The 10,239-nt window shown below is 34.6% G+C and overlaps 1 protein-coding gene and 1 pseudogene across 2 annotated transcripts; both read right to left on the bottom strand.

The window, feature by feature from the left end:
• Positions 1-1,130: 1,130 nt before the first annotated feature.
• On the bottom strand, positions 1,131-3,746 carry LOC140810374 (F-box protein At4g35930-like; annotated as a pseudogene).
• A 2,461-nt stretch (positions 3,747-6,207) lies between these two features.
• On the bottom strand, positions 6,208-9,139 carry LOC140812674 (rac-like GTP-binding protein RHO1). 2 transcript variants are annotated; one of them, XM_073171046.1, is made up of 8 exons: positions 9,014-9,139; positions 8,545-8,815; positions 8,091-8,178; positions 7,840-7,949; positions 7,658-7,721; positions 6,862-6,926; positions 6,666-6,731; positions 6,208-6,566 (listed from the first exon to the last, which is right to left on the bottom strand). In XM_073171046.1, the coding sequence occupies exons 2-8, from the start codon at positions 8,641-8,643 to the stop codon at positions 6,465-6,467; spliced, it is 594 nt and encodes a 197-aa protein (XP_073027147.1). In that variant the 5' UTR covers positions 8,644-8,815; positions 9,014-9,139; the 3' UTR covers positions 6,208-6,464. The 2 variants fall into 2 exon arrangements, with proteins under 2 accessions (XP_073027147.1, XP_073027221.1); XM_073171120.1 differs by having other exon boundaries at positions 9,019-9,068.
• Positions 9,140-10,239: the final 1,100 nt, after the last annotated feature.

Here is a 10,239-nt window from a genome sequence, read left to right as displayed (position 1 = left end):
GGTGATTTCTACATGTTTAAGGGTTGATTTTTGCCATATAACATTTTTCCTCGTACTCACGTAGCATTTTGTCCTAAATATCATTTATTTTTCGGTGTTTTTGTTAATGATTATATCTAATATCATTCTATCACATCTCAAGCTCATGTAAACGCGATAGAATAATGAACTCCTATATCAAGTACCTCGTATTTGCTCTTATTTTACGAAAATAGCAAAACCGATTTTCTATAGGAGTGCATTTTATGTCATTATAAACTCATTTAAATACTCAATTTTCATGCAAAAAGAGATATCAAAGACATGTTTTCGGAAGTCCTCAATACGCTCATCCATTTGAAAATTTAGTGGTGGTAATATTTTACTAAATATTGTATATTTGTCCCAAAATCATGAAATACAAAACCTAAAGTGCCTCTTAAAACAAAATATAAACCGTACCCATATCATAGCACAATTTTAGTACAAGGAAATGAATCCCTCTCTCTTTATTCTTATGTAAATGAAAATGTTCTTTGTTTATGGAAAATCAACTTAAAATAGGAAATGTTTAAAGTATATTCTAATAGAATAAGAAAACATGAAATGAAATAAATATTTTAAAGATTCGTATTGTCTTGTTAACCAGTTGAAATCGATTATTATGTTAGATCTAACTGTCCCTACTAATGCATTTCTACATTATAATCAGTTTGGAGAATTCAGAATCGATCAAGCAATATCTTTGTTAGATGACTTATTCTATATTGTGTTTGGAAGCCACTTTTTCCAAATTAGCTAAGATTGGACGTTGATGCAGGATTTGATGTATCCTGGAACCAGTTCGATGTTGGTGCAGTAGTTCGTGATCTACAGGGTGTTTCAGGCTGTTCAAACAGTAATTCAACCAATCGAAAATCAAGGTCAAGATGGTATTTTAGTTCTAAAAGTTCAACCACTTCTTATTTCGGCAGATTTCCTATCACTGCATCACATGCGGCAAAATGAAGTCAGCATATTGTCTAGCTAGCTGAAGCGCTATCTTCTTTATCGAATATTGAATGGTTCAGTGGTGCAGTGATAGGAAATCTGCACGAATGTATTGATTATAATGTGCATGCTAAGATAGTTGAAATCCAAAACTAAAATATAAAAAAATCCAAAAAACTGTACATATTACTAATATATTACATTATTCACCTCAAGAACCAAATACTACCAACCAATCTAGATCTAATAGAATCTTTAGACCCCAAAATTCACAAGCACCTAAATCGACTACAAAAATTTCACCAGACCGGCCTACTCCAAATCTCCAGAAACTATACCAAAAGCAATCATGCCAATGTTCTAGCTATACACATATATGGAATAAAAACAATACCAGAAAACAACCATAGCAAAAATCAACGAAGATTGTTTTGCGCAACCGCTTGACACAGTTCATCCTCGTAGAATAGGGCTCTATTAGAAGCCAAGGATTTGCAGACAGGTTTCGGCAAAAAGGATGGCACCAAACATTTTGAAGAAAATGGGGATTCTTGGAAGAGAACAGCTGCAATTTGGCGCATCTCAGTGCATTTTAGACGAGAAGGGGGACGAGGGCCATGCTTAGGTGCCTTGGGTGAGTGAGGACTGCCAATCCACACTCCTTTTCCACCTCCCTTGCTGCAAATGGTTCCAATATGATTCAACATTTTGTGTTTGTAGTAGACTTCTTAAGGGGAATCAAAATATTATTCATTGACCATTACTGATTTAAATTAAAAACAAAAAAGAAACAAACAAAGAAACCTCAGAAAGGGCCAATGATCAGTCGGTAGTGGAGTTGTTATTTTTAGCATCTCTTGCCTTGCTCTATCTGGAGTGGTGTAATTAAAGTGGAATTGCCTCGCTATAACGACCTGGACCAGTGAAATCATTAAATAGATGTCATCGTGTTACTTTAAAAATAAAGTGGAAGGGTAAAACAACGAAGTGTTATGGAATAGAACTTACTGCCTTCCTAATTTTTTCAGAGACATGGAAAACTGCTCTGAGTTGATCATGGTGGAGATGGCAAAGTATTTTGACCTTCATGATAATATATACTAGTTAAATACAGATCCTTAGAAATTAAGAAACAAATGTTCAGGAACAGTAGATTACAACCAAGCTGATAGAAAAATGCACGGCAAAGTAAAATTCAGGAAATACTGATCCTAAAGAAACATGTATCTACTTGTTTGAGAGTCAAGATATCAATTTGCTTCCACGTCTTTAGAGAGAAGAGTTTCCGTAATGCTGTGTTCTATTATTTTTTAATTTCAGATTTTTGATAGAGTCAAGGAACACTTGTGGTAACTAGAAAACACTTTGGAGCAAGAAAGGGGATTCCAAATATGATCTGTTAAACAAATACATAAATTCCTCAAAAGTAAGTGTAACGTGCAATAGCTGTTTTTATTAACCATGCCAACTCCAAACATTTTTTTTCAGAAATCACGAGTATTTTTAAATTAGTGATCAGTCATCAACGACATATAAAAACTCTCTCAGAGGAACATTTGCAAGTCTATTTAGTAATCTGTAGATCAGAAGTTTGGGGTTGTAAAACAATAACAAGACAGTATTTTGAAAAATGGCATTTAATCCAAAATAACAGTGTTATCCAAGTACAGCATTGTAAAATAGAACCAAAAAAAATCAGCAAGTTCACGACTTTTGACTTCCAAGCTCCGGAGAATACATGACAAACAGCAATGGTCCAAGGAATCTGTATGCTGCCGGTGAAGAAATTGGCAACTACTCTAACAGCCAACAAAGAGACAAACTATTTTAATCCTCCATAAGAACATGAAAAAACTCGTGTTCCAATGACCAACATTCAAACAATAACAATGTCTAACTATTACTCCAACAAATAGACAGAAGGAATATGTCAGCAGAAAAACCTACAGTGTCAAATATTTGCACAATTCACACATAGCATTGTTAAGCTAAAGAGTGAATTTAATAGATACCAGTAAATCAATTGGAAGAGACTCCAGCCTTGACTCAAAAACATGTTCTTCGGCACAAGGCGTCTTTGGAGTTCTCTGTAAATTATTCTGATTAAGTACATCACTATTCCCATTTCCTGGAGCGAACTCGAATCTCTCAGGCGACAAAAGTTTGGGGCTTTTATCAATTTTCTTATTTAGAAGAATCTTGACATCATCGCCTACGGTGTGCTTGGAATTTACAACCCCGACTCTTTTCTTCCCAAGGTCCATCCAAGACTTAGAAGCTGATGCCTTGCTATTTCTAAGCTGGGCAAGAACCCCGGCTTCAAATACTTATTGTTTGCATTTTTCGACTTTCTTTTCTGTCTCCCACTTCTGGACTGCCTTTCATTTGACGACACCTTCCCCATTGTTTGAATCTCTTACTTCTCAAGGATGATAACTCTCAAATTTAGATTACCGTTCATCGAACCATTCACAACCAAAATCAGCATCACTGAAATAACCAATTACAAAGCAAATTCTGAGACCCTATATACAACAAAACTCAGAAACGGTACCCATTTCAGCTAAATCATTTTCTTCATCACGTAAAAATCAAGAAGTCATTAATCAGCAGGAGAAAAAACTACAAATGATAGATATACGATAGGAAAGCCATTGCCACATGACAAACACAATCAAAACATACAACAAACATAACACAATCATCAGAATCCTAAATATATATTTTTGAAAAACGCAGAGGCCAATCAAATAAACTTAATCAAGCCAACAAAAAATCGAGAATTCAGATGACAAACCTTCACTAATCCTTCTGAAAACAGAGCCATGAGAAGAAACGGAGGAAAAAATAAGAACAAAAAAGAATATTGAAGGAAGAGAGGACGGGGAAAAAGGAGGGAAATGAGAGAGACGTAAGCAGCTAGGTTTTGTCACCCTTTTTGGGGGAAATTTTTGAAATGTATTTGTGCCCGCCAATTCTTTGGGAACAATTTCGAATAACTGCATATCGAGAAACGTGGCGTGATATCATTGGTGGGGCCTGGGCAGCAATTTGCCGTAAATTGCGGTGGACAAAATATTTAAATACTAAATATTTTTTTATGCAAAATTCATTTTTTGTTATTAATTTTTGTTTTTTAGAGTTAGTTTCCTTCACTTTATTCGTTTGAATATTTTTGGATTTTTTAAAATTAAATCTGATTTTTACATTTTATAGGTAAGGAGTTTGGTGGAACGGGAACATGAGACCTATTCCACTATCTGGGTCAAATGCCCCTGTCTCTATTATTATTTTTATAAGTTTCAAATATCTTGATTTTCTTTGAAATGCACCAAGCATATATGTTATTTGAAATATATTCCAAAATATTTATCAAATCAAATCTATTATCCAAATTAAATACATCAATCAAAACACATAATAAGATCATGTGAATTTCACATATTTCATGGAATCACGGAAGATATACTCTATATTTAAAAATCTGATAATCTTTATGTTGTCACATTTAATGATATATATATATACACACACACTATTATACAATGAATCTTTCATCTAGAGGACACGTCTTTTGTTTTTTTTTTGAATCCACGACACCTCTTTTGTTTCGAACATTGTTTTTGTATCAACATTTTTTCTAATATTATCCCTTCAAATTGCACTATGATTACTCACTAATTTCTATCGATTATTATTAAATTGAACATAAAATTGAGCATTTAATAAAAGTTAAAAATCTTATATAAATTACGATTATAATTTTACACACAAATGTACACACACACACATATATACATACATATATATATATATATATATATATATATATATATATATTATTAAGTTTGAAACAACTAAAGTGGGTGTCATCATGAATTTTTATAAATTAGCAATAGTACTCATCTAAAATTATTTAATTTAAAAATATATTTTAATAAATTTATACATTCTCATCTCACTATCATATCTATTTTCCAAAAATTTCAAAATCACTAAAATAGTTTCTTTATATTTATCCAGATTTTTGAATTTTTAAATGTACAAAAAATTATTATAAGAAGTTATAAAAATTAAAATAATAATTTAAAAAATATCACATTATGCCTGCAACGCATGTTTAGTGGCGCTAGCTAGGAGCAGGGATAGGGGTAGTTTTTTTTTATAAAAAAAAAGGTTATCTTTTGAACTCTGTACGGATAGGGTTTCAACCAAAATTGTCAGCAAAAAGTGTAATTAAATATGAAAAGTCAAAGGACTAAAATTATAAATATAAGGGACCACATGTGTTTGTGAATTAATTAGGCTACGTTTGGTTGGAAGGATAGAATAAACTAATGATTAGTATGTAAATGATAAAGAAAATGATTGTGGTAGGATGGATTAATATGGGGTAAAATAATATTATGTTTAGTAAGATTTTTAAGTGTAGGATAATTTTGAATTTTTGATTAGAAGACGAAATTGCCCTTCCCTTTCGCGGCAACGGCGGCCGGAAATGGTCCGCCGGAAACGGCCGGCGGGGGGCTGCGGCCGGAAACGGCCGGCCGGAAATTTCGGCCGGCGCCGGAAATGGTCGGCGACGGCGGTCGGCCGGTGCTCGGCCGGCGGCCGGCGAGGGGCGGCGGTCGTTGCGGCGGCGGGAAGTGGTGGTGAGTTTGAATTTAGGAGAAGGGTAAAATTGGAAAAATATGATGGATTAAGAGTAGGATAAATAATCCTAGTGGGTGAGGAGGTATTATTTTAACCTAATCATTCATAGGAGGGATAAGGTGGGTTAAATAATCACGCGTATCAAACGAGAGATAAAGTAAGTTAAATAATATAAACCTACTTTATCCCTCAAACCAAACGGGGCCTTAAAGATATCTAATATCATTTCGAGGCCTTAAAAGTTAAAACCGATGGAATTGAGACGAAATATAATCTAAAAGTAGATTTGGATTCTGTCTCTTTTTTATGAAAAAGAAAGTGGTTGTGATCCACCAAGAATCTCATCCGACCAAACTTTATTCTGTTTTCATAGGAAAGAGACATGTTGGCCAATGAAATATATAAACCATAAAGTAGTGCAGCCGGTCGGCGTCTGTCTTAGTGTGTAGGAAATAATAATTCGTTTCCATTCCAGTGAGTGGATAGCATGTCAAGCATTGGTCAAATAAGTGGTCAGCATGATCATGGTAAAAATTACAACACATTAATTTTCAACGAACAAAAAGGTGGATTGAGTCAAAGGACGGATGCAAGAACAATTAACATTAACCACCAACTCAACAATTTTTTTGGTCCAGTTAACAAGAGAAAACAAATCAAAACACAATGGGCAAGTGACTAGATATGACTTAACAATTCAAGTTTAAGCCATCTATACGAATTGCTAGAACTTGGAGCAGGCGAAGGCAGACAACGGTTCCTACTTTGAGGAGGGAAAAGCAAATGAAGTTGACGGAGGAGAAACAATGGTGGGTTATTGTCCTTATTGTGCCTAATGCTGATCACAATATAGAACAGGCCTTTTGAGCCTTATTCTTCTTTTTCTTTTGCTTGGGTGGCTGGAGCACGACTTTGATAGCAGCGTCGAAAACTGCTTTGACATTCTGTTGGGAAAACATGATGGGGTAAATGAGTGCAGCGTGCTGAAAGTGACGGTACGAATAAAAGAAACTAGAAAGTTGAATATTGAATCTTGAGAATACATGTTGTGTTTTTGAACTACATTCAATGTAAGCGGGAGAACCAATCATCTTTCTCAGCTCCTCCCCCTGCACGTTTGAGATATGGCATTATAATCATGTTCAGAAATAGGAGGAAGAAAAGATGATTTAAGTCTTTTTTGTTTAGAATAAATCAGGAAAGTAGATGGCAAAGAGAGCAGCATAGGTGAAGCCTCACCTGTACGGTAGTGATCGGTACAGCGCCTGGATGGTCAACAAAGAACTGCTTGTCATCCCGAAGATCTGAATCCGACAAACTCATTCAATGATCAACAAATAAAATCTTCATTTAAAGACAAGCAATATTCATTTTTGAACGAGTACACAATTGTGCCATAACAGAATCCTACAATTGTTTATCTTACACCATATAAGATCATAAAACACCATATGCAACAACCAAATACTCGCAAAATACTTCTTATAGAGCTCTACAGACTCATTCAGAAAAGAGAAATCATAAACACATAAGCATAGCACAAAATTGTCAAAAAACATTAACACAGCATCCAAGGAAGCACTGACAAACCTCCCATAATTCCAATCAAGCTGTTTGTTTTCTTCTACGTGCAATTTAATCAGAGGGGGAGAATTTTTTTTAAAGTAAACATTATGGATGGAAACATGGTATCTTGAAATTTTAAAAGACCAAGAGCCTAAAATCTGAGCATCACTTAACTTGAAACTGACATCACAAAAAACAACAAAAACGATGAAAAAGGACAGAGCATAACTACTTCCTAATTTTCAGTACATTAATTTCCAAAGAATATAACTTATCACAACTAAAAGAACCAAGCCTACGAGAATACAGTAACCTTTTGTGCTATAGCTAAAGAATGGCAGCAACAGATCTACTACTAACTGCACCTACAAATTCTGTCCACGCCAGCATCTCTGTCCATTTTTATTTATTTGTAACTGTTGGGGTTGTTTACTGAGACAGGTAAGAGAGATAAACAAAGAAACCTTACCTAGTTTTGTACCAACGAGAACGATAGGGACACCAGGTGCATAATGCTTCAATTCGGGAATCCACTGGAGAAAAATTAACAGAATGATCCCAGAAAGCCAAGAAAAAGTGAAGCACAAAAAGTAAATGGTAAAGAAGGACATGGAGTAAAAGAAAATCTTTAGAGAACATTCCATGAATTACCTTTTTGGAAACATTTTCGTAGCTGGCTTTGCTAATGAGAGAAAATGCTAAAATGAAAACATCAGCACCACGATAACTCAAAGGTCTTAATCTGTTATAGTCTTCCTGTCCTGTTCGATAAAATGAAAATTGCAGGTTCATAAATTATAACAGCTATACTTCAAGATGGAAAAATTTTTAAATTTCCGTATTGTAGCCCGTGCATAAGAAATTTTGGAAGAATAGTTCTCAAGAAAGATATATCTAGTTACCTGCAGTATCCCAGAGGCCTAGGTTAACAGTGCTCCCGTTGACGACCACATTTGCACTAAAATTGTCGAATACGGTGGGCACATAATCCTGTTTGATTTAAATAATAAAATAAACATGTTAAACAGATTGCAAATCATACATTTAAAAATGTTATTCATTGCCTATCTGAAATAATCTACATACGGAAAAAACCAACAATCAACATTCAATCAAAACTGATCTGAGGTTCTCTTTTGAAGATTTAGCAAAACACATTCTTCCACAAGATGTAACGTCGCAAGTAAGCAGATATATTTCCTTTCCATCAACAGACAAGAAACGGAAACGCAAGCTCAAATTTTTTCATCTAATTTCACCAACTTCTCAAGATTTACTGAATGCCCACAAACGCACACAAATACGAAAGCATCAAGATTCAAGAAACGATAAGGAACGAGAAAAAGGTGTACATACCGTGGGGAAGGTATTACTGGTGTAGGAAATCAAGAGACATGTCTTGCCAACGGCACCATCGCCCACCGTCACACACTTGATGAATCTCGAGGCACTCATTCTTCAGATGGAAAATCGCACCACCTTCCTTCACACACACACACACACACACTCTTTCACCTCTCAGATCTTCTCCAGAAGACCTGATGCCACACGCGATTATCAATTTACACCCAATGACACATAATAAAAGACATCATAGATTCACAAGCTCCCTTTTCAATCGAAAAACCTGTCAATACACCGATAAAAACTGTGAATTCAAACCCTAACCCTAAAATCGCAAGAAGATAACGAGATCCGTCGAGGTGAATGAGAGAACATGGGGGGATCGAGATCCAGAGAGAGAGAGAGAGAGAGAGAGAGAAATGGAGGTTCAATGGAAGTGAGAGAATTGAAAATGCGGGGAGAAATCTAGTAAAATGGCTACCTTACTTTAGCCGGGAAATGCTGTCATTGAATCGTTCTCCATTTTTCTAATTTCTACAGTCCCCGATTTTCCAGCGGGGAAGAAAAATATCACTGGGCCGTTGGACCCGGAATAAACGGGCCTCAACTTCTGTTGGGCTTTGGGCATTTGCATCTGCCTTAAGACTTCGTTTTTAGTCGGGTTATGACAATTGGGTCTGAACTTGTTCCAACTTTTATATCGTTTTTTATATTTTAAATTTGAAATTGAGAAACGTAAAACTATTAAAATATGCATTTCGAGTGAATTATTTTAATTATGTTCACTCTCGTACATTGTAATAATTTTTAGATTTATGATTATATAAACTCGAATAAGATTTGGATGAGATTCAAATAATTTTTTGTTAGTGAATTATGATAATAGAGCTTTTTTCAATAACTAGTATAAGTAAACAAGTTGTAATAAAAAACACACCATAACACCAAATAAATAAACAAGACAAAAAAACTGATATCCGATCCAACTTAATCTAATTCATGAAAAATATTAATTTTTATGTCAACATATTATTTTTCACTATATGAATATCATTTTTTTGATTAATTAAGTAATGAAAAAATATTACGTGAATTATTATTTTTTTATGTAAAATATATATTGTGTAATATATTTTATTCGAGGTAAAAGTATTACAATTCTCTACAGACAAACAAATTATTTTGACTTCATGAAAGCCCTTGAATTCAACAATGCCCACATAGGCTGAAGCCCCAAAACTTTATAAATATCTCCATCACTTTATTTTCAAAATAGACTTTATTATAATCATTTGCTCTTTTTTTAAAGTTTTCATCGGATAATCGCTAACTTGAGCGTAAGAGAGCTTTCATCAGTACCCTGCATCTCCTAAAGCTTGCTCTTGACGTAGGTGAAGACCCATACAACTAATTGTTTGGAGTTGTTCGAGTATTAGCTGAAGGCCGGAGATGCCAACTACCGGATCTCCTCAAATCGGATAATTTGGCCGTATCAAGCTAATTCCTCAAAAGACATTCATGCTTGTGATTAAAAATGGTATTAGAAACTGTCAATTTTGTATACGCGTTTCCTATTTTTATTTTCTTTTTTCAGGTATGGCAAATGCACATTTACCCACGGATTAATAGATAATTCATTACTAAGCCAATTTTAGGGAACCAAAATAAAAAGTAAATAGCCTAATGGACTTCCCAATAGTGTGCGTA

The sequence above is a fragment of the Primulina eburnea genome, chromosome 1 (assembly GCF_022965805.1).
Source record: "Primulina eburnea isolate SZY01 chromosome 1, ASM2296580v1, whole genome shotgun sequence".
In the NCBI taxonomy this organism is placed as follows: Eukaryota; Viridiplantae; Streptophyta; class Magnoliopsida; order Lamiales; family Gesneriaceae; genus Primulina; species Primulina eburnea.
The sequence above is the reverse complement of the archived record's forward strand: the minus strand, read 5'-3'. Positions and strand labels throughout refer to the sequence as shown.

Coding starts and splice junctions, on each gene's coding strand:
- LOC140812674 (XM_073171046.1), bottom strand. CDS start 8,643: ATGAGTGCCTCGAGATTCATCAAGTGTGTGACGGTGGGCGATGGTGCC. Junction 7,950..8,090: donor AGGCCTCTGGGATACTGCAG/GTAACTAGATAT, acceptor TTTATCGAACAG/GACAGGAAGACTATAACAGA. Junction 7,722..7,839: donor ACGAAAATGTTTCCAAAAAG/GTAATTCATGGA, acceptor ATTTTTCTCCAG/TGGATTCCCGAATTGAAGCA.